Here is a 25,308-nt window from a genome sequence, read left to right as displayed (position 1 = left end):
ATGGGGTCCAGCAGTAGAGTTAGGCGTAAAACAGCGATTTTCACTTGCAATGCTAATTATGAATGGATGATTAAACACATTTGGAAATATATAAGTAGGGATATCCATTTTAACCGAAATCAAACCTCCTAGATCGAAATTTGAGTTTATCAAAAAAAATAAATAAATAAGAATCAAGAACCTTGGGTACTTGACACTAAACCTTTGAAATTTATGTTGAGTCACATTCATCCCACAAAAACCTTTTAGCATATAGTCTAGGTCCGCCATATCTTGAGTTTAGTTGAGTTGCGCTTTATTGTGTCCAGTAGGCATATCTATGAGTCATCCTAGCGGTTGGGACATTACTCTACTTTTAGATCCATTTATGGTCAAAATCTAGAGGCATGCAATCCACATAAAAGCACAAAACTCCCATGGGTCAAGTCTTTATAATCAGGCTTGAGCAATGCTTGTCTCGTCCAAGGTGTTGTGCTTTTTTATATCGCAAGTGTACGATAACAACTAATATAGTGGACTTTTGAGTCCGGATGATTGTTCCCACGTTAACCATACTTTGAGACTTAATTTAATATTTCTAACTCATATTTGACAAAAAATAAAGAATTGTGATTGTTGTGATTGTTTTTCTAACTATATATATTAATTGAAAATAGCAAGATACACACACCGATCAATTTAAGATTTAGATAAGAAATGAGATATTAGTGCATAATAATTTCATCTATTGATTACATTTAAGTGTTAATTTAAGATTCATAGATCTAATTTAGTGATTGATCGAATAATTCTATTGTATTTAATTTACCCCTTTCAAGTTCTCATTTGAGTCTATTTACCTAATTCAATCCCATATTTCTATGTGAATCAATCTTAATTAAACGTAATATTTGTTCTGTGAGCCCCCCAGGGCACTTCTCCACTGGTAAAGGACGGACGCTGTCAAACCTGGCAGAGCAGAGGTCGTGAGTTCGAAACATGGGGCTCTTGGAAGGTAAGGATTTATTCTTGGACGGCAAGGGAACATTTGGAAGGCAAGGATTTATTCTTGGAAGGCAAGTGGGAACTTGGAAGGCAAGGATTATTCTTGGAAGGCAAGGTGCAACTTGGATTGGCTTGCTTGGCACTTTGTCAGACCAGGTGGGGAGCGCTCGGACCCTGGCCAGTCGGAGGCACATCCTGCGATTAACCGGACTGTGTGAAGAGGGGCCGGATCACAGACCCAAGGATTAGTCAAGAATTGGACACCTTGTAAAAAAAAAAAAAAAAATATTTGTTCTGTGAATTCATATATGAGTACAATAATTAGCATAAGTATCTTTATATTTTGAAACTTTGCAAACTTGGGGAGAATTGAAATGGTTGATCATGAAGGGGAAAGAAAGGAACAAGATCAAGAGAGAAATGAAAGAGGGTTCACCTAAATCTACACTATTCCCCGATATTCAATACAAACCTGTGGGGGCACGCAGTATGGCAGAGGGAATGAAGGTCTTTGATGAACTATGACAGGAAATAAATTACTCAGAAGTTGAGAGATATCATAGAGGATCTCAAAGTTGCACAACCACCCTACCACGAAAGACTCTATTGGCAGATTCCCACTTGGCAATTCCCTTATCGATGATGCCAAATATGGTGAATGAAGGTAATTGAATCAATGGACTAGCCGCTATTTCATTGCAAACAATATATGGTGAATGAAGGTAATTGAATCAATGGACTAGCCGCTATTTCATTGCAAACAACTTACTTATTTGAATTGCCATCTCGATCCGAAAAATTGGGGTAAACAGAGTAGCCAGGATCGATGTGAGAGAACAATCGAGGACAGGAGATCAATTGAAATCTTACCGTCACCTTTGTTGGGGAGACCAGTATTGGAAGAGAATGTCTTCAATGGGTTGAAATCATTATGAACAGTGGACAGCATGTTTAAAATAAAGGGGTTTGGCCAAATTATGAAATTGGCTCAACAGGGAAAAAATCCATTGAAATTAATATCTATGGCCTAAACACAACTGTTTTTGACCTTATAACTCACCAGATTGTTCCAATTTCAAGTCGAAAAACTACATAACTACCACGTTATAAAAACATATTTCACACAAAAACTCTTATAAAACTTTCATAAATCAGGTGAAGAATTAAAAATATTAAATATATAATTAGATAATATAATATTAATCTCCTACAAATTAGTTAATATATCATATTTAAAAATATTTATTACTTTTCACTCATAATCAAACACGATTTTCTCTCTCTATACAAAGAGTTCATCAAAAATGCTGCAAAATCATGAAAATTTCACTATCATTCATCAATTTCACGCTGCAATCAATCAAGAACGTCACAATCTCTTCGACATACTTCTAATTTTCATTGTATTGGAAAAATTTGAAACTCGACTATGGAATAATTGAATTTACCTGAACCAAAAATTGAAGTTTCGTGATTTGATTTCGAAGATAAGCTTATAATTACTTAATATGAGGTTATAATTTTGAAAAAATTGATGTTTTCGAAGCTAATGAAACATTTATCCAAACATATTCGGAGATTTCTCGCCGTTAAAAATAAACTATATTTTGTCCAGTGCATGACGTGTGTTTTCTCATTAACTATTGGTAGTATGCAATTTTTATTTTCAATTTACAACTATGAACATACTAATATGTAACTATATGTGACCATTTATGTGATTCATTGATATTGATATATGTTTTTGTTAACTGTGACTAGTTGTGACTACTGAATTAAATAAGTTGTGGTGACCTATATGTTAATTTTCTTGATAGTCCATAAGTAAAATTGGTTTATTTTGTGATCAATGTCATTGCATTGAAAATTCACTCTCTATGACCCTATATTTGTTAACCGTATGTGAATATATTTACATAAAATAACTTTAGTAGTCTACATTGACCTATATGTGACTTTTTAATCTGTGGCCTGTATTGATCAATGTCATTGCATCTGAATGTTTCCTGATTTTAGTGAATGAAGTGACATATTGTTATCTGCGTGTGATCAGAGATGGCAATGTTGCACGTTTGCCTGTTATACGGAGGTCACACATCACCTATACTAGTGAATAATACGTGTAAGTATGATGAATTGGTTGACCTTGTTATTTCAAAATTGGGGCTTAATCATGCTAAGTAGCTATCAGATTAACATATTCTTTGGATTCTACTTTACCCTAGTCCAGATACTGAACAATAATAATGTCTTAACGCATTTGAGGCTAAAATATTTAGATGGCATTGTATTGAATTATCTTGTTACAGTTAATGTATCACTACAGATTCATGACAGTCAACATGTGTATTGCACAATGCCCAGAGTCGTAGATTATGAGTCATCAGCTAATGTATTTTCTTTACAATAAATAGTTCAGGATATCTGTGACTCAGTTAGTACCATTGAGAAAGGAAATATTGAAGAAGATGCGACATTGGTATCTCAAACAAATGCTAGAAAAGTAGTGGAGGGAAATGCTTTTCGCAACAAGGAAATATTGAAAATGAGTTTGGCCCTCTATGTTATACAAAACAAATTTGAATATAAGGTGTTGAGATCAAAGAAAAAAATGAGTACAGAATATAGGTGTCCACATGATGGTTTTAAGTGGATAATTAAATCTTAATGATTGAGAAAAACGAAAATGTTTAAGATCAAGGAAATCTGCAATGGCCACACATGCTCAATAAACATTGTCTCATCGACAAGTATCTAGCTCAAGGGTGTTAAACTGCATCAGGTACAAATACACTTCTTCGCATACAATATACACTCCTAATGATATCTCGAATGACATGTTACACAAATATGGAGTATCGATGAATTACATAAAGGTATGGAGGTCACATGAACATAAATTAAAATTGATTAGAGGTGATCCAACAACATCGTTTCAATTGCTGTCTTCTTACTTTTTATGTTACAACAGATGAACATGGGGACAATCACAAGAATATAAACAGATCATTTAGATATATTTAAATATTGTTTTATGCTTTTGGGTGCATCAACTACTGGTTGGAAATATTATAAGCTAGTCATTGTAGTTGATGGTACATATTTAAATGGCCACTACAAGGTACACTCTTTACAACTTGTACACAATATGTAAATAACAATATCTTCATACTAGCTTTTGGGATTAGGGATAATGAAAACGATAAGTCATGAAGATAATTTCTTGAAATGTTGACGAGGGCATATAGATTTAAAGATGGATTATGTATAGTATCCGGTAGATACAATAGCATAAGAAATGTCATTGAATTTGTATATCCAGAGACAATGCATGGGATCTGTTCATACCATTTGCTGAAAAATTTGAAGACTCATTATGCAAAATCAAGTCACAATAACATACATGCATTCAATTCTACTGTAAGAGTTTATACAATGGATGATTTTAAATACCAAATACAACAATTAGATTCAATAAATAAAGAAATTAGGAGATATTTGGTATGTGATTGTCTGAAACATATTATGACTTCATGTGACTTGTTCTGTGATATTATGAAATTTCTATGAATATTTGTGATCGTGCATGTTTAATGTTCATACTATATTTTCATTTATTGTTACATGAAATTGAAATATGATTATGAATGAAATAGATCAGTAGACATTTAGCAAGTGGCCTCATTTTACAATTGAAACATGATATGGTTTTATGAATGTGTCCATCTGTGACCTGTCATGTAATAATATTGACTATCTGTGAACTTTTTATAGTTATAACTAAAATTATTTTGTAGTTGGATGTTGGATGTGAAAAATGATGAAGATTGCACATGTCAACTAATAGATAATCTACGATGACATCAAACATAGTAGAATCTGTTAATACAGCCAGGACGATTGCAAAACATTACCCCATTGAAACATTTCTAGAATCATTGAAGCAAATAGTCCAATCTTGATTTTGCAAAAATAGAGATGCACAAATGACACTTTTACAAAACTTACAACAAAATATGAAAAGCTAATAAGGGAAATGAGCAATGATATGAGAATTCTAAACGTAAGAACAAAAAAACTGTTTATTATGTTGATCACAAGTATAACATTAAATATTTTTTATTTTCAGGTGTTACCTGCTAGTCACACTTTGTTTGAAGTGAGGACCAATTCTTCATCGTACATGATTAATATAACTCAACATATATGTAGTTGTAGAATGTTTCAAGTAGATCAACTTCCTTGTCCACATGCACTGGCAATGATAGCTACATTGAAGTTGGATGTGTACGACTTTTGCTTAGTGTATTACACAAGAGATGCATATCTGAATACCTACAAAGAGAATGTCTTTCTCATAGGTAATATATCATAATGGAATTTGCCAGAAGATGTGAGTAATAAAGTTGTACTTGCTCCAAACCAAAAGAGAAGTTTTTGCCGGCCTTCTGAGAAGAGAAGGAAGCTTGCATGTGAGAGATCACAAGTTGTGAAATGTAGAAGATGTAGTGAATCCGATCACAATTGTCGAACATACAAGAATATGGTGCCACTTAACCAAAATGACAGAAAATTGAAAGTAAAGAAAGATCCAAAGAAATTCAAATAGTTTAACATAATTTTTTTACATAATGATATTCTTTGTAATTGCAAATTGTTTCATTTTATTGCCGAACTATGTATTGTTTGGATTATATGAAGATTTATGCATTGAGCTTATATTATATCTCATGATGTCACGTATTTTTGGAAAGGTCTGTTTAAACAAACATTAATTGTGACTCTGTTTGTGATGATTATGACTGTCTGTGATCATTTCTGGCATAAAAGACAATAAATAAGCTCTAGATTTTTTGTTTAACTATCGTTGTCAACAATGAATAAAATTCAAAATTTATTGACTTGTGTGTTCAAATTAACTCTAAATGTCATTTTCCACCAGATATGATCAATTCTATGTTTACTTTTTATTGTTAGAGTGTCAATCAGAAATGTTTAGCATTTGTGACCATTTGGGACCTATTCGTATATTACAAGTTAACCAACTATTGCTATTCATGACTTGCAGTTATATAAGTAGGTATTAATCTGTGAGCACTTATGACCTGTTCAAATCATGCAAATTAACCAATGGTTGCTATTTGTGACCTTTTGCAACTTCCAATTATATAAGATAGTAGTCACATGGGACCATTTGTGACCTGCTCAGACGGTGCTAATATAAACTTTTAACTCCATAAAATACTTCGATAAATTAAACAAAATTATTCACATAAAAGACCAATACTTTCATCTTGTACCAACTAATTTACAAAAACAAATTCGAATTCAATTTCAAAGCATATTACAAAGATAAAATTTATCGACTACATCATAAAAACATCTGTTTGTATAATTTTGAACAGTTATCAATCTAATCCATCATAAAAACAATGCCATAAACAGGAGTTCATTCATCCGACTTTAAATTTCCCCTCTTAACCTGTCTCAGTTGTCTTTTTTGAACAGCAATGATGCAATTTCAAGTCTGGCATTTCCAGCATCAAATGACATTGGCATTTTGGCAAGATCATTGTGCAACAAATACTATGCATACTTTATGACAAAAATACCACAATCATGCCTATAATATTTAAAGACAAGCCATAAATAATTACAAAATGTTGATGAAAAATGATCAAACTTGCAATGTCCAAAGCGAAACTCACCCGTTTTGTTGTTGAGGTAAACTACTGAAAATGTTAACATACAGGTCGATGGATGTGTCACCAATACCAACACTAGTTTTCGTCCACAGCCCGACCAATTTCAACAGGTGTGTAAGAGTTATCACAAGTGGTAAAACCCTTCACGAACCTTATTGTCCTCGTATGATTTGTTGCTTGAATTATATATGTAAAAGACATGGTTAGTGATGTCAAGCTGCCCTAAATCCAATGAGCATGATTTGTGGGCATAATGGGCATCAACATAGATTCAACTTCTCTTCAAGCAATATTAAATGATAACCATTCCTATTGATGGTTTTGATTAGCTCATTCTTCTCATTGACAATGTTCGGCTCTTGAACAAATTTGGATTATGATGTCCGGATTATCATATCAAATATACAGTCTGTAGTTGTTGCTTTCACCTTCACTGAACTTCACAAGTTGTCTAATCTAATGAAAGCATGCATCCAAGTGCTGTAGTAACAAATGACATACATAAGTAATGTGAACTACTATGCATATGTGAAAAGTGGTGACAGTTTTATACCATGATGCTCAATGATGAATTAGAATCGATTAACGCATGCCACCATGTTTTATGATGAACAATTACAGTGCCAAACAAACTGAGGACTTATCACGTTATTTGCATCGTTGAACTTTACCATGTGCACACGTGTATCCACTCATCAAACAAATAAATAAGATTGTGATCGATTTATTTCTGTCTGTGACTAGAAATGCCATGATTACAAAAAATAATGGAAGGTCACAATTTGCACAAAATCAGTTAAAATCTACATTTAATGTTCCGTTCTTGGGCTTGTATCCCTATCAAACCAATTCTGAAATGAACTCAGATCTTTGCTATCAACTCCCTTTGAATAATTTTGGAACTCAACATTTCCAGAGTTAGATTTTGATCCAGTAGCGGCTTAACATGGATCAACCTTAACGAAAGGTGACTACAAAGTCTTCGATGGCTTTTGTGCTCTCTTCACAAGTAGTCCAGATGATGGGGGTGATGTGTATCTTCATGACTAAAAAAATAAAAATAATGTTTTTTGAATTCGTGTGTGACAATCAATCTGAATTTATAATATCAAAACACTAAATTTTCCATCAAACTGACAACTTTGCCATAAAGTTCAGTAGACTCTAACATAAGTGCAATAGCCTCATCAACCTAACCTTGCACTTCTTTATTGGCAAAAAATGAATCATCAGAGCTTTTAGGACTTTGTGATAAACCAACTCCTATGATAAGCTAACTCCTAGATCAAATGAAGGATATTGGTGAACTTAGTCATCATGGAAAATATGTGAAAATTCAGATGCCATGTGACCTTTGTCTCATGTTTTCAGCCACATCATCACCTTTGGCCTTGGGTTCCATGTGACATTTGCCCTTTCTGTCAACCACATCATCTTTTGGAACTTGTTCCATTAAACCATCTTTGCCACTCAACTTCTTATGAAGTTCATCCATCACCGAAGATAAAATGTCAGATACAGATTTAATAAAAGTTTTAAGAGCTGACCTGATGTCACTCAAGCCATCTTTAAACACATTCTGACTCTGAATGATCTCATTGAGCTTCAAAGAATTGTTATTGATGCATGTTTTCATTCATCAAATAGTTTTGACTTCATCGACAGAAGTTCTTCTTTCAGCCCTTTGTTCTCAATTTGAAGCTTGGTTATTTGCTTATCAATCAACTGTTTCAGTTGACCACATTCCCGATAAATTTTGTAGTTAGTGGAATTGTATATAAAATGTCTTTTTAAGTCAATACACAATAAAATTACTTACTTCGACAAATAAGCAATCAGGATGGTAGGCAGCACTACGCTGATCAAGAGAGCTAGAGCTTGCAACCCCCATTTGTTTTTCCAGGGGTGGATCTAAAAAATCATTGTCTGAATCTTCATCATATACCTTTGACAACAAGGGAATTGACTCACCTTGGCCCACTTGAGTTTTAGAAACCATAATGTTTATATTTGGTTGTCTAGGCTTTAAGTACTGCACATCTACCAATCATATACAACATACATAACAATGAAGAAAGTCAAATCACATGTTTCACGTCACGAGCATAAGAGATATGTGACTTTACAAACAAGATATTCATGCTTCAGGTTACAATCATATGAAGAAAGTCATATGTCACACGTTTTAGGTCACAGCCATAAGAGATACGTGACTATACAAATAAGATATTTATACTTCAGGTCATAATCATATGAAGAAAGTCACAAGTCACACGTTTCAGATCACAGCCATAAGAGATATGTGACTTTACAAACAGGATAATCATGCTTTAGGTCACAAATCATATTTCGTATCATAATATATGTGAAGTTCATATTTAGAACATGTCATATATGGCATCGTAAACTCTACTTCAGATAGATCAATGTCATTTATCATAACCTGTTTCACATAATATAGAAAAATATTGATCATATATGATTTTAAATATATATAATTAACGAAATGATTACATAACAATTCAAATGCATTTAAGACCTTACATTCTCACTTCCAAACACTTTGTCCTTCAACATTGCCACTGAAGGATATTTGTGTGCAGTCCAATTCATAATTTGTCAATATTTCTTACAAATTCTTGTAGCCACATTCCCCTCAAGTGCAGGTATGCACTCATACAACCACACCTGAAAAGTCACTAAAAAACTTATCAATCTATAGTAACTAGTTTGTTTTGATAGTCCCTTTCTTAGTGACGATAAGGTGGTCTTAAACAAATATCTACCCAAGGGAATGTTTCGAGAGTGGCAAAATCGTCTGTAAGTGCAAAAATGTATTGATCCACCACTTTCGGGTAGGATGTAGCAAATAAATACGAGGTGATAAGATACATAATCTCAATCTTAACAACATCATGGTCTGGTGCATCATCAAGTAAAAGAAAAATTCGCTTGACATCTTCACTTGTGACAACTTTTAAGTCCCTAAAGTATGTGTCTTCACTAAAGACGGTTGTTCATCTAACATTGGTTGACCATCAATCCCATCATACATCAATCCAGTAACGAAACAAAATCCAGCAACTGAGAAATGAATATATCTCCCATTTAGGTTAACCCACATCTCCTACTTTTTTGGTTTATTTACCTACCGTAATAAAACTTGATAAATCAATTGTGGCTGCACTACTATCTCCATACAATGCATGTAGCAAGAGAGAAGTGTGTTTCCTAGAATTTCCCTCTGGGCAGCATTAAATTTCATCACAAAGTGTGTAATGACACTTTGTATTGGCGTTGTCACGATCTTCCCAGAAAACTAATTCCTTGGTTTTATTAAATGTTTTCAGTTCTGCACAATTGTAATGTCAAACATATTAATGTGAACTTCAACACATAAACATTTCACTGTAACCAACATATACATATTCATATCATAAATAGTTGGTCACATATTTTTTGAAATCATAACACAAAGAAGTAGAAAATCAAACACGTATTTCATTCACAAACAATCCAGCACCCTTTGAAAAACACATTCAATTAAAATAAATAGTAATTTATCAAACAGTACATAAAATAAGTCACAAGTCCTTCAAATTACATAATACCTAAAACATGTCACAGAATGATATTTCCTTCTCAAAATACCCAAATCAGGTTACAAACTACTCAAATATAGGTCAAGACTAACATTTTAACTCTCTTTGCTGAAGAAAAATCTCTTCCAACATTTTTCCTCTTTCCTTTATTTTTCTCCATTACTTTCACACCAACACTACGAGTTTTAGTCATTTCAAACACTACTATGGTTGGAGTTAAAATATAATATGACTATATCTCCGATAAACGAAGACCTATTGTGCGATTGAAAGCGGTAGAGAAACAGAATGAGACATTACTTCACTATAGTAGAGAGAGAGATGTGGTTTCTGTATTGTAGAGAGAGAGAGCGACATGGTTTTTGTGGTTTCTGTATTGTAGGGAGAGAGAAAATCAAATCATGGGTGAGTATGTCCAGAGAGAGACGTGATATTCTTCAGAGCGGGCCCTAAGGCTCGGCGTACGGGGACTCCGTAGGGTTTTATTCCTAAAGAGTCCGCCCCTTTCCACATGAATCGGATTTCCTATCAAATTCTAACTTTCTTTTTGATGCTGCGATCACATAAAAACATAAACTTTGATGTCGAATACGGATCAATCAAAGGCACAGATGAAGGGAGAGCATACGGAACAGTCTCCTTAGCCATTCATTCTCCCCTCTCGGTTGGCCTTTTTCCTGCCCCTAGAACAAGTATGAAATGTTATGAAATTGAAATATGGACGGTCCAGATTGCTTCACATAAATGAACAATTAGTTTATAATAAACTTATTTTTATTAATTTCAAAATAAATAATTAACACTTGATTTTAGTAATTTAAACCAATCGCCCTAGTTTTGAAATATAAAGTTCATAAGTAGGGTTTTGCTTTATTTTACCTTTCAAGTCCCAATTACACTAATCTACTAGGATTTGAAAAGAAAAAGAAGAGTTATGAGCCAAGAGTAGTCGATGAACGAGGATTGGTCAGTGGTGACAAAGGTACAGATATTTTTAACGCTGAAAATGATGAGGAGGTTGGCAATAAGTTGGGACTCATAATTAATTCGGTGTTTGGAATGGCACAAAAGACAAAAGAAAGGCAGATTGCACAAGAAGAAGAGATCGTGATGTTGGTCAATTTTGGTACTATCCATCGTTAATCTGTTTGATCGGGTTCATTTTTGGAAAGTCCGCATGCAACCAGTTATTGAATTTTTACGGACAATATACTACTTATGGTCAATCGATCCGCCAACTTCTTTGAGTTGAGCTATCACTTTCTTGCTCTAGTCGTTGCAGCCTAGCATTGAAAATAGTTCAATTGCACAGAATTTTGGAAATTGGTCATGTTTTTCACATTGAGGACAAGTTGAATTTCGAGGGGACAAGTAATGATAGACCCCCAAGTTATTCATTCAAGTTTATTATTCAATATTCTAGAGTGTTCAATCTAATTAGTTAGCAAATGGGTAAAATAGGAAATAGAAATGTAGTAGAGGCCTATATACGTAATGAGGGAGGTTTTGGAAAGGATTCACTCAATGATTAGTTATTGAGAGAGAGGTCTAAGCCTCTTGAATGCCCGAAATTGTTGAGAATCACATTTCACAAATCAATATACTGACTAGTAATACATGGCTGTAGCCAGACCATTTTGATATTCAACTAGTTTGTAGGATTTTAACAGTGACCTTATTCAATTGAGCAATAGAACAGGGATCCTCAAGAAGGATCAGTTGAGCAGCAACTGGTATCATATCAAATGGTATTAGAGCACTCGATTCTCGATCAAATGGAAACTAATTTTAAAAAGGAATTGGAAGAGAGGTGGGGGCTCGTTATTGAATCGGTTTAAGAAATTGATAATGTAAAGGGAAGGAAAGCGAGATGTTGATTATGGGCTGGATCCTCAAGGTAGACTAAAAATATCCATATTCATTGGTGAAAACACAGAATGGTAAGTGTTCTTGGTGGAAGGGATTTTTTCCCATAAATCAATTATTGGAGGCAGAGAAAATTGAAGCTGCAACAGCCAGTCTTGACTGCAAACATGGAATTGGTTTCAAGAGGTTGATCAACAATGGACCGTGCAAACTTGGGAACATTGAAGTGCCTGATGATGAAGTTGAATGGGAAGGAACGAGATCGAGAGAGAAAGGAAAGAAAGATCATTTGCCTGAATTTACACTATTCCTGGATATTCAACAGAAGCCCGAGTGGGCAAGCAGTATGGCTGAAAGAAAGAAGGTCTATGATGAAATAGGATAGGAAACAAGCTACTCAGTAGTTGAGAGATAACGCAGGAGATCACAAAGTTGCACCACCACTCCATCACCGGAAACTCCAGCGACAGATCTTCACTTGGTGGCTCCTTTGCTGACGACGTCAAAAAAGGTGAATGAAAGTAAGAATCAGTGGATTGCCCAGAATCAGTGGATTGCCCACTGCTTCGCTGGAAACGCATATTTGAATTGCCACCTCGATCTAATGAAATCGGAGTATACAGAGGCAATCGGGATCGATGTGATATAAATACTGAAGAGTGGAGATCAATTACATCTTACAGTCAGCCTCGTCAATGGTAACAGTATTGGAAAAGAAAAAGAAGAGTTACGAGACAGGAGCACAACAAAGATGAAGAAATTTTTAACACCGACAACAATGAGGAGGATGGCGATAAGTTAGGATTTATAATTAATTTGGTGTTTGGAATGGTGCTAATGACAAAAGAAAGGTAGATTGCACAAGAAGAAGAAATCGAGATGCTGGTTTATTGTTGTACTATCTACTGTTGTATTCTGTTTGGCTGGGCTCATTTTTCAAAAAGCCCACAAAGGGGTAGGATCAGTTACTGAATTTTCATGGACAATGTACTACTTGTACTCAATTGTTCTGTCATCTTTTTTAAGTTGAGCTATCACTTTTCTGCTCTGGTCATTACAGGCCTGCGCCGAAAGTAGTTCGATTGTACAGAATTTTGGGAATTGATCATGATTTTCACCTTAAGAACAAGGATAATTTTGAGGGGGCGAGTACGGATAGACCTCCAAGTTATTCAGGGCCCGTTTGGTAGAGATTTTGAGAATTGATTTTTTGACCGTTAGAAGAAAAGTGGGGTCCACATGTGAGAGAAGAAGTCAAAAATTACGGCTTGAATAGTAAAATAACGGTCAAAAAATCAATTTTTTGGGGCAAAAAATCCCTACCAAACAGAGCCTCATTCAAGTTTGTTATTCAATATTTTAGAAAGGTCCATCTAGTTAGTTAGCAAAGGGGTAAAAAAGGAGAATAGAAATACATTAGAGGTCTATAAATGTAATTAATGAAAGATTTGGGAAGGATTTATTCAGTGATTAGTTGTTGAGTTAGGAAGAGAGGTCAAAGCCTCTCGAATGCCAGGAATTGTAAGTTAATTTCTGCTCATTTTATGAATACACAAATAATTTACAGTGATCATCCATTGAATACAAGAATTACATTTCACAATTCAAATTACTGATTACTACTAAATGGCTGTGGCCAGAACATTTTGATATTTAGCCAGTTTGTTGATTTCAACAATGATCTTCTTCAATTGAGCAACAGGACAAGGATCCTCAAGTAAGATCAGTTGAGCAGCAACTAGTATCTTACCGAATGGTATGAGAGTACTCGATTCTCGAACAAATAGAAAATAATCAAAAAAAAAAAAGAATTGGAAGAGATGTGGGGCTCGATATTTAATCAGTTTGAGAAATTGATAATGCAAAGAGAGAGAGCGAGATGTTGATTATAGGTTGGATCCTTGAGGTAGACTAAAAATATCGATATTCTGCAGCAAAAACGCAGAATGGTGGGTGCCTTGGTGGAAGAGATCTTCTCCATAAATCAATTATTGGAAGCATAGAAAATAAATGCTGCAACAACCTATTTTGATTGCCAATCATGGCATTGGGTTCAGAAGGTCGATCGACAACGGACCGTGCAAACTTGGGGAGAATTGACCTAGTTGATAAGGAGCTAGGATAGTGACTATGCCAATATTGATATACCCCGAGGACATATTTACCCCGAGGACTCCATGTATACCCCATCTCACTTCTCTGCTATGGTCCTCGGGTCTCCCTAAGTCCTCCAGGTATCGTAGTCCTCGAGGACATATTTACATTCTCTCAAGCCTTGAGAATAGTCCTCGGGAAATACACCACCAACATGCCTCCTAAGACTGGGTACCTAACAAACAAACCTAAACACCCAAGGATTCTACATCAACCCTGACACCGCTTGTCAAACAATTCCATTACAAGCAGGACACTCTTTATAAACAGAAATTCCCTTGGATAAAGACATCCAACCAACACAATCCTACTAGGAGTACACTACCTACTCCTATAAAAGCAGAACCTTGGGCCATTATTCACGTACGTTTTCATTATTCTTCAGCACATAGCCTCACGCATATATTTCCCTTTCTGACTTAAGCATCGGAGGGGCGACGAGAACACACCTCGTTGCCTTTGTTTCAGGTATCGAAAGATCACGTTCGTACTCCTCATCAGTCATCAAGCTCGGAAAATCTACAGGTACGATTTTTGGTAGCATCATTGGCGTCGTCTGTGGGAACCGCTACCAAAAGCCATGGTAAACACATGTTCAGGTCTTCCACCCGCAAGCTCATCCGCTCCAAACCAACCCCCTCCTGAGGATATCTCTGTTCCTCAAGAGGAATCATCAAAAGTGCCAGAGCCCCAGCCAGCAGTCGTCACTACTGGAGCCTTTGAAGAGCTCAGACAACAGGTCGCCACACTGACTCAGCTGCTAAGTCAAAGAAATTCGCATCCGTCACCCACACCGGCACCCCAGGGGGGTTTTATGGCTGATGCTCGAGCTCGAGCTCATGTCCCTGACAATGGCGGAGCACGGGCCTCGGGTATACCACATGTGACCTCGGCCTCGAGATCAGTGACCATGGAGTCCGGAGAACTCGCTAGGATTATTCAAGAAGGAATTACGGCGAGACTACTTCACGGCAACAAAGGGACGACAAGATTCAGTCCCAACACTCCATTTACTCCCGAGATATTAACATTCCCCTTGCCAGACAGATTTAAGTATCCTAGGATCAAAGAATATGATGGGACCACCTATCCAATCAATCATCTGAACATATACACGGACGTCATGAACCTACAGGTTGCACCAGATCAGGTGATGTGCAAGGCCTTCCCGCAAACTTTGACAAATGCTGCTAGGGATTGGTTCTCAACCTTAGAGTCCAACTCCATAGCCTCATTCTCGGATTTGGCGGACAAGTTCTCCGCTTTCTTCGCAAGCAGCAAACGCATCAGGAAAACAGCGGCTTCCCTCATGCAACTTAGACAAGGGCAAAATGAGACCCTACGTGACTTCATGACCAGGTTCAACAAGGAAAGACTTCAGATTCCCGACCTACACATAACTGCAGCAGTTTCTGCCCTCACACATGCCATAAAGTGCGAGGCCTTCAAGATGTCTTTATCCAAAACTCCACCAAAGACAGTCACCGAGCTTCTTACCCGAGCCGAGAAATACATAAATATGGAGGAAACACTGAACCCGAGAAAGGTTGGACCATCCCATAACAGGGTCGAGCATAAAAGACAACAGGACCCGAACCACCGTGAAGAACAACATCGGAAAAAACAGAGACAGGAGGTTCTCCCCATGCCGTTCACGCGTTTAAATACGTCAAAGACCAATATATTAATGGAGATCAAGGATATGAAGGAACTGAAATGGCCTGTCAAAATGAGGTCACCACCCGAATCCAGGGACATGAACAAGTATTGTGAGTTCCATCGAGATCATGGGCATACCACGGAGAACTGTAAGGCCCTGCAACGGGAGATTGAAGCCCTTATTAAAAGAGGACTCCTGAGCTCCTACGTTGGTAACGATAAACGCCCGAGGAATGATCGTAGCAGGGAAAAAGACCCTGAGGCAAAAAGGGATGGTCAACCCACTGCTGGAACCATCAATATCATCATTGGAGGTATTGCCTCGGGAGGAGACTCCAACAGTGGAAGAAAACAATATGCCCGACGATATGCCTTGGCCTCTGGGATGCCTCATGGAAAGCTGGAGGATATTACTTTTGGGACCGAAGACTTAGAAGGCGTATCACTCCCACATGATGACGCCTTGGTAATCTCAGCGATTTTGGCCAATTTTGAAGTAAAGAGGATCTTGGTTGACAACGGGAGTGCGGCCAATATACTTTCACAAGAAGCTTTTGCCAAAATGGGAATCTCATTTCAGCAGCTCAAAGCGGTTAAAACTCCTCTCCAGGGGTTTGGGGGAGGAGTCATCACTCCAGAGGGTGTCGTCGAGCTCCCTCTAACTTTGGGTTCTGGCTAGAAACAGGTTACGGAGATGACATCTTTTCAAGTGGTACGTGTCTCAATGGCCTATAACGCCATTCTGGGAAAACCACTCCTAAACAAGATCAAAGCCATTGTGTCTACCTTCCACCTGGCCACGAAGTTTCCAACAAGTAATGGCGTTGGGGTCGTCCGTGGAGACCAGACAGCTGCCAGACAATGTTCTGTTGCCAGCGTTCGGGAAATAAATAACGACGTCATGCAAATCTCGAGGATGGATCCCGAGGACAGGCAACAAGTCAGACTTGCCCCTGTCGAAGAATTGATGGAAATTGAGCTCGAGCATGATAAGAAGGTGACAATTGGTCGGGATCTTGACGTCACCCTAAAGACAAAACTTGTTGGTTGCTTATCTCGCAACATTGACGTTTTTGCCTGGAAGGTTGAGGATATGTCAGGGATAGACCCTAAAATTGCAGTCCATAGGCTTAACATCAGCCCAGGGGCCAGACCAGTAAAGCAGAGGAAAAGGCAGTTTGCCCCAGAACGTCGGGAGGTCATTCGCGAAGAAATTAACAAACTCCTCAACGCTCAGTTCATTCGGGAGGTCCAAACTCGTCAACGCTCAGTTCATTCGGGAGGTCCAATATCCCGATTGGCTTGCCAATGTTGTTTTAGTAAAGAAGGCCAATGGTAAGTGGAGGGTCTGCATTGACTTCACAGATCTTAACAAAGCATGTCCAAAGGATAGTTATCCCCTACCACGGATTGACAACTTGGTGGATAGCATGTCCGGACATAAGTTGTACAGCTTCTTGGATGCATTTTCTGGTTATCATCAAATCCTCATCGCCGAAGAAGATCAAGAAAAGACATCATTCATGGTCGATTCCGCCATATACTGTTATAAGGTCATGCCTTTCGGTTTGAAGAATGCAGGGGCAACATACCAAAGACTCATCAACAAAGTCTTTGCTAACTTGATTGGAAGGAACGTGGAGGCATACGTTGATGACATGGTGGTCAAGAGCAAACAGGTGGACCAGCATATTTCAGATCTTGAAGATGTTTTCGACACCTTGCGAAAGTATGGAATGAAGTTGAACCCCGCAAAATGTGCATTCGGCGTGGCCTCGGGCAAGTTCTTGGGCTTTATGATCACTCACCAGGGGATAGAGGCCAACCCTGACAAAATACAAGCCTTGGCGTCTATGGAATCACCAAGGAACAAGAAAGAGGTACAGAGGTTGACTGGTAGGATAGCAGCCTTGAACAGGTTCATGTCCCGAGCATCAGACAGGTGCTATCCCTTCTTCAAAGTCCTCAGAGGAAACCAAGGCTTTGATTGGAGTGAAGACTGTGAGAAAGCTTTTCAGGAGCTCAAGCAGACATTGGCATCTCCTCCTATTCTCACAAGGCCTGAGCCTGGTGACACCTTATTTTTGTACTTGGCCGTATCTCAAAACGCGGTCAGCGGGGTCTTGGTAAAAGAGGTTAACAAAGTCCAGCAACCTATCTACTATGTAAGCAAGGTCCTACTGGATGCGGAAACAAGGTATACTTTGGTGGAACAACTTGCCCTTGCCTTGGTTATAGCAGCACGGAAACTCCGGCAGTATTTTCAGTCTCAACCTATTATGGTACTCACTAATCAACCACTTAGGCATATACTTCAGAAGCCGAACGTATCAGGAAGACTGATGAAATGGGCAATCGAGCTTGGAGAATTTGACATAGAATTCAAACCACGCCCATCTATCAAAGCCCAAGCTCTGGCCGACTTCATTGCAGAACTAACCCCTAGGCCTCGGGGGCTAGGTGACAGTTCGAGCATGAGCACTAATTTGGACACTTGGCAAATATTTGTGGATGGAGCATCGAACTCCTCGGGCTCGGGCACAGGGGTCATCATCATCAGCCCTGACAAACAAACAGAGATCCAATGCGCTCTCAGGTTCGAGTTTGAAGCAACCAACAACGAGGACGAGTATGAGGCCGTCGTTATTGCTCTTGAGCTAGCCCTTTGCCTAGAGCTCGAGTTCGTAAAGATATTCAGCGATTCACAGCTAGTGGTCGGACAGATTGAAGGATCATTTGAAAGAAAGGAGGAGAAAATGAGTTTGTACTGTATGAGGGTTCAGGATCTTCAACGAAAATTCAAGAGCTGTGAAATTACAAAAATTGCTCGAAAGGACAACGGAAAAGCCGACGCATTATCCAAGCTTGTGTTCATGGGGGTAGACGGCCTTGACAGAACGGTTCACATTAAAATCATCACAGAACCCAGCATCAGTCAAATCCTCGACATCATGGACATTGACAACGAACCATCCTGGATGGACCCGATCATAGAATTCATCACAAACGGAAATCTACCAAGCGATGCCAGGTTGGCCAGAAGCATTAGAGCCCGAGCTCCTAGGTACTGCATGATCAGCGGTGTCCTCTTTCGCAGAAGTATTACTCTTCCATACCTAAGGTGCCTCAGGCCATCAGAATCATCCCAAGCCCTTGCTGAAGTTCATGAAGGTGTGTGCGGGAACCATGAAGGAGCCAGGGCCTTGGCCTTTAAACTCGTACGATATGGATACTACTGGCCAACTATGAAAAAAGACGCCTCAGAATATGTTAAAAGATGTGATAGGTGCCAGAGGTTTGGTAATGTTATCCACTCACCAGCCGAAGACCTCACCAACATTAACTGTTCGGCCCCGTTTGAACAATGGGGAGTTGACATCCTCGGCCCCTTTCCTGTGGCAAGAGGCCAATTAAAGTTTGTTACTGTAGCAGTAGAGTACTTCACAAAATGGGTAGAGGCCGAACCTCTCGCCACAATATCGGAGCCCAAGCTAAGAGCCTTCACTTGGAGGTCTATCATTTGCAGGTTTGGGATACCAAAGGTCCTCATCACCGACAATCGCAGGCAATTTGACAACCAACAGTTTAGAAACTTTTGCTCAAACCTTGGGATTGATCATCGCTTGACATCAGTTTCGCATCCTCAGAGCAATGGTCTGGCCGAGGTAACAAATCGAATCATATTGCAAGACCTCCGAACAAGAATAACCGATGCTAGGGGTTCTTGGTCCGACGAGCTGCCTTCTATACTTTGGACGTATAGAACAACTCATAGGACAACCACAGGAGAAACCCTTTTTATGCTAGCCTATGGCATTGAAGCAATGGTCCCGGTGGAAATTAGACTGCCAAGCCATAGGAGGCTCGTGCCAGAAACCTCGGAGCATATAACTGAACATCTTGATCTCTTGGAAGAAGTACGGGAGCAAGCTGCTATAAAAGTGGCCTCTTACCAAACTAAGACAACGAAACATTTTAATACTAAAGTCAAGGCTCGGAGGTTCAGAGCTGGCGATTTGATCTTGAGGAGGGCCGAAGCAGCAGGCCACCCCCCAGGGAAGCTCGGGCCCATCTGGGAAGGGCCCTTTGAGGTCATACGACAGGTTCGCAAAGGAGCATACAGCTTAAGAGACACTTCGGGCAGACCTCTTCCAAGACCCTGGAATGCCGACAATCTAAAAATATATTACAAGTAACATTCCCGACGCCTTTTAGGAGATTTTCTTTTTCTGCATTTTATTTCTAGTTTAGCGGGCCTGCGTGCCCATGCATGTTTTTCGTTCTCTTTTGTAATGAACTACGTTCGGCTTGATCCCGTTTGGGTACGTAGGCAGCTTGGATACAATATAAATCCAAGTCCAGTCCGAAAAATTAGTAAATTCAAGCTTCGGATATATATAACAGCCCTTTAGTGTACTTTGCGCCCAGGAATCACCAAAGCCTTGCCCCGAGCAAGCCCCAAAGTCTTGCCCCGCGCAAGCACAAAAAGCCTTGCCCCGCGCAAGCACAAAAAAGCCTTGCCCCGCGCAGGTACTCAAAAGAGCCTTGCCCCGTGCAAGCACTAAAAGCCTTGCCCCGAGTAAGCACTCAAGAAAGCCTTGCCCCGAGCAAGCACTCAAGAAAGCCTTGCTCCAAGCAAGCACTCAAGAAAGCCTTGCTCCAAGCAAGCACCAAAGCCTTGCCCCGCGCAAGCACAAAAAACCTTGATCATATACTCAAGCGTAAACCATTACAGTATCACCCAGGGACATACAAAAATCCCACATCATTTTTGACACCCTCGAGAATTTCACATGTGCTCGAGGTTTATAGCCCTCGAGAATTTCACATTACCACTTTTTAAGTTAGATGTGCTCGAGGTTTGCAGTCCTCGAGGAAATCACAAACCCAACTTTTTAAAGTTTAGTTGTGCTCGAGGATTACAGTCCTCGAGAATGTCGCATTACCATTTTTTAAAGTTTAGTTGTGCTCGAGGATTACAGTCCTCGTGGATGTCACATTACATTTTTTAAGATTAATTGTGCTCGAGGTTAATAGTCCTCGAGAATGTCACATCATCATTTTTTATATTAGTTGTGCTCGAGGTTAACAGTCCTCGAGAATGTCACATCATCATTTTTTATATTAGTTGTGCTCGAGGATTACAGTCCTCGAGAACGTATGTCACTATCACTTTTTAATCCCTTAAATACGCTCGAGTTGTGGAATCCTCGAGTAAACACTTCAATGTCGCATGAGCAGTTAGTTTCCAATCAGTTTGCTCGAATGTATGAAGTCCAAAGGGTCGAGATAGATAGTTCGAATAAATTAACTTTAGAACATACATAATCTTCGATCAATTTACATGTTCAAAGTTAAACAAAAATTACAAAAGATCGGGGTGGGGAAGTCATCCAATGTGGCCAAGAGGAGGGTCGAGGTTGCTGATGTCGATCTCAACGTCGTCCTCAAGACCATCCTCATCATCTCCACCCGATCCTCCTCCATCTTCCGAACTCGAGTGCTCCAATGTATCAGCAATGGAAGGCACTGTCTTCAGGTCGTCCGGAGTGACGTCGGGCAACTTCTGACGGAGGAAGGCCCGGGCTTCTTTCAGAGCATGGAAGTACGCCCCCGACGCGTACTCCCCTTTTATCCTGTCACAGTCCTCAGAGGTTTTTAACTCCTCCCAGGCCCTCTCCCTGACAGCCGCAAGCTCGCGCCCAAAATCCTCTGTCTTCTGGATGAGCTCGAGCCTCGCGCCCTCGACCTCATCCTTTCCTACAACCAGGTCATCCCTGGCCTTTGCAGCCTCCCTCCTCGCATCATCACGCTCCTTCAATAAAACCTCGACCTGAGCCTCGAGGTCTTGAATCCTGCTGTCCTTAGAGGCCATGGACGTCTCGACCCCGGCTGCCCTTTTGGCCTCCTCGAGCCCTTGCAGAGTAAGTCCTCGAGCTATACTCGACATCCCTTAACAAACTTAAGACCTAGCTTATGAATAACTTAAAGTCTCGAGTCTTACCTGGAGTTCCCGACGACTTGAGAAGTTCCCAAAGTTTTTTTCTCGAGCACGACCTCACAGAACTCTGATTTACAGTGGGTAAAAGTGAAAAATGAAGGTGAGAACAACAGTATTTATAGGTGAAAACGATGGGAGGCCAAAGGTCGCTATCTACGACCGTCCACGAAGACACGTGTCACAAATCCAAGCCACTCTCTGCAACGGTCATATATCGACCTATATCATCAGCCATCACTTCTCGATGAAGGTTCGAGAAATGTTGTAACCCATGTGCACCCCATCCTAAGAGCTCGATCTCTAGGACGAGTGCACGGGTGCCAGTGACTATGCCAATATTGATATACCCCGAGGACATATTTACCTCGAGGACTCCATGTATACCCCATCTCACTTCTCTGCTATGGTCCTTGGGTCTCCCTAAGTCCTCCAGGTATCGTAGTCCTCGAGGACATATTTACATTCTCTCAAGCCTCAAGAATAGTCCTCGGGAAATACACCACCAACATGCCTCCTAAGACCTGGGTACCTTACAAACAAACCTAAACACCCAAGGATTCTACATCAACCCTGACACCACTTGTCAAACAATTCCATTACAAGTAGGACACTCTTTATAAACAGAAATTCCCTTGGATAAAAACATCCAACCAACACAATCCTACTAGGAGTACACTACCTACTCCTATAAAAGCAGAACCTTGGGCCATTATTCACGTACGTTTTCATTATTCTTCAGCACATAGCCTCACACATATATTTCCCTTTCTGACTTAAGCATCGGAGGGGCGACGAGAACACACCTCGTTGCCTTTGTTTCAGGTATCGGAAGATCACGTTCGTGCTCCTCATCAGTCATCAAGCTCGGAAAATCTACAGGTACGATTTTTGGTAGCATCAGATAGGAATGAGCAAGATTGAGAGAGAGGGAAAGGGCATCGCAGAGGGTTGAAGGGACAAGCAATATAGAGGAGGGAATGAAAGCCTATGATAAAAATAGGGCAGGAAATTTATTACTCAGTAGTCGAGAGATATTGCAGGAGATCTCAGAGCTGTACAACCACTCCATCTGAAACTCTAGCGACGAGTCCCCACTTGACGGCTCCCTTACCAAAGATGTTAAAAAAGGTGAATGAAGATAATCGAATCAATGGACTGGCCGCTACTTTGCTGGAAGCCACTCATATCTAAATTTCCACCTCGATCCGATGAAATCGAGGTAAATTGAGGCAGTCGGGATCAATCTGAGGTAACTACCGAAGACGGGAGATCAATTGAAATCTTACTGTCATCCTTGCCAGCGATCCCAGTATTGGAAGAGAATGTCTTCAATGGCCTGAAATCGTTATGGATGGAGGAAAGCATGCCTAAACCAAAGGGTTTGGGCCACATTATGAAATTGGCCGAAAGAGGAAAAGAATCCGCTGAAATTGGATCAAAGACAACTGTTTTCAACCCTATAACTCATCAAATTGCTCCAATTTCAAGTCCTAATTACACCAACCACTACAATTTATAAAGAAAAAGAAGAGTTACGAGCCAAGCAGTCAACGAATGGGAACGGGTTGCTCGCGACAAAGATGAAGAAATTTTTAACACCGACAACAGTGAGGATGTTGGTGATAAGCTAGGATTCATAATTATTCAATATTCTAGAGTGTTCCATTTAGTTAGTCAGCAAAGGCGTAAAAAAGGGAATAGAAATATAGCAGAGGTCTATATAAATGTAACAAGGGGGGATTTGGGAGGGATTCATTCAGTGATTAGTTCTCGAGTTAGGGGGATAGATCTAAACCTTTCGAATGCCTAGAATTGTCATTCAATTTTTGTTCATTTTATTAATACAAAAACAGTTTGCTGTGATCGTCCATTGAATATAACTTGAGAATTACATTTCACAAATCGGCCTACTGATTTCTAATACATAGCTCTGGCCTGACCATTTTTATATTCACCCGGTTTGCAAGATTTCAAGAGGAACATTCTTCAATTGAGCAGCAGAACACGGATCCTCAAGTAGGATCAGTTGAGCAACAACTGATATCTTACCAAGAGATCATTCTATCGAATTCAGCAGGATGGCTATTAACAAAACAATCGGCAGAACACTCGCTTTAATCAGACTGGAACACGAAGTAATATCATGGGCGCTCACAGAATATATGTTCCCTGAGACATCATCTATCACCTTGATGCTTGAAGAGCCTGAGATCAACAACAAAAGACAGTGAAAGCTCGTTTTCGTGAAAATTTCATTCAACATTAAGTTTGATTTTTCTGAGATATAGTCAGTCTTCTTGATTCTGGAACATAACTCAAGCCAAAACCAATATAAGTTGAAGTTTGGAGGGAGAAAAGCAGGCATATAAGGAACAGAATAAACGTTAATTATAATGTAAATGAAGTAAGAGTGACGAAGCCACAAATATGGGACAGATTGTCTCAAAATTTAAGTCTAGTGAAAGTTCATAACTCACAACATACCGAAGCTCAGATTTCAACAAAAATGATTCCAATATAACCAATTCAAGAAAAAGAGAATCTAACCATAAAACCAAAAACCAAATTGTAAGTGCAGAAGCAATGCAATAACCAACTATACTCACAGTCGTAGTCTGTCCATCCAATGGTCTGATTTTCGAGGTCATACAGAACAATCTTGTTTGATAATACAATATCTGCATTTGCAACAAATCACAAAATCTACTATATTAATATAAGTTTATTCATCAATTAGTCCCTCTAATCTGGAAAAATTATGAAACAAGCCTCAACATTTGTCACCTGATAGTTCGAGCATCAAGTAATTTATACCTCGTAATGTAAAACATCATAGAAAAGTCCTCACCAATAATTTATTCTCATCTAAATAAGTTAAATGACTAGCCTAATCATAACACGTGCATGTCCGTGTACGTCGAGATATATGCCCATAATTAGCCAAACTACTATCATGGCTTTCTCGTACGTTTAAGTCAACTATTTACCTATTTCAATATTGAAGATAATGTCTGGATATGAAGTGCATAATAAAACAATAAACCAAACCTCTAAAGAACATTATCTAGAATAGGGATGGAAAAGAAATTCCCCACACTTTTAGTAACAAATGTGCAACAAACCATAATTTATATCCAGGGAAATCAATGTAAAACCTACCAATTTCATTAGTCTTTCAGGTTTTATTTTAACCATCAAATTGACTAATGGGAACTGACTTGAGAAGGTCTGAGTATCACTACCCAAAACTCATAACACCAAAATTCAAATCTTATAAATAATATACAAAGAAAATTTCATTTTAGGATAATTATTGCACGCTTTACCCAAAAAATAA

At 38.9% G+C, this 25,308-nt stretch overlaps 2 protein-coding genes across 2 annotated transcripts in view; one reads left to right on the top strand and one right to left on the bottom strand.

Moving 5' to 3' along the window:
• The first annotated feature begins 14,891 nt into the window (after nucleotides 1–14,891).
• Nucleotides 14,892–16,649, top strand: LOC111384554. Its single transcript, XM_023008842.1, has 2 exons — nucleotides 14,892–15,461; nucleotides 15,567–16,649. The coding sequence occupies exons 1-2, from the start codon at nucleotides 14,892–14,894 to the stop codon at nucleotides 16,647–16,649; spliced, it is 1,653 nt and encodes a 550-aa protein (XP_022864610.1).
• Nucleotides 16,650–23,784: 7,135 nt separating this feature from the next.
• LOC111384567 (aspartic proteinase-like protein 2) overlaps nucleotides 23,785–25,308 on the bottom strand; it is an 8,421-nt gene continuing 6,897 nt past the window's right edge. Inside the window, exons 9-10 of the mRNA XM_023008862.1 lie at nucleotides 24,578–24,649; nucleotides 23,785–24,176 (exon numbers count right to left, since the gene is read on the bottom strand). Coding sequence (XP_022864630.1) covers nucleotides 24,028–24,176; nucleotides 24,578–24,649 — 221 coding nt within the window. The 3' untranslated portion in view covers nucleotides 23,785–24,027. The remainder of the gene's footprint in view (nucleotides 24,177–24,577; nucleotides 24,650–25,308) is intronic.

This window comes from Olea europaea, unplaced genomic scaffold (genome assembly GCF_002742605.1).
Source record: "Olea europaea var. sylvestris unplaced genomic scaffold, O_europaea_v1 scaffold294, whole genome shotgun sequence".
NCBI classification, from domain to species: Eukaryota; Viridiplantae; Streptophyta; class Magnoliopsida; order Lamiales; family Oleaceae; genus Olea; species Olea europaea.
The sequence above is the reverse complement of the archived record's forward strand: the minus strand, read 5'-3'. Positions and strand labels throughout refer to the sequence as shown.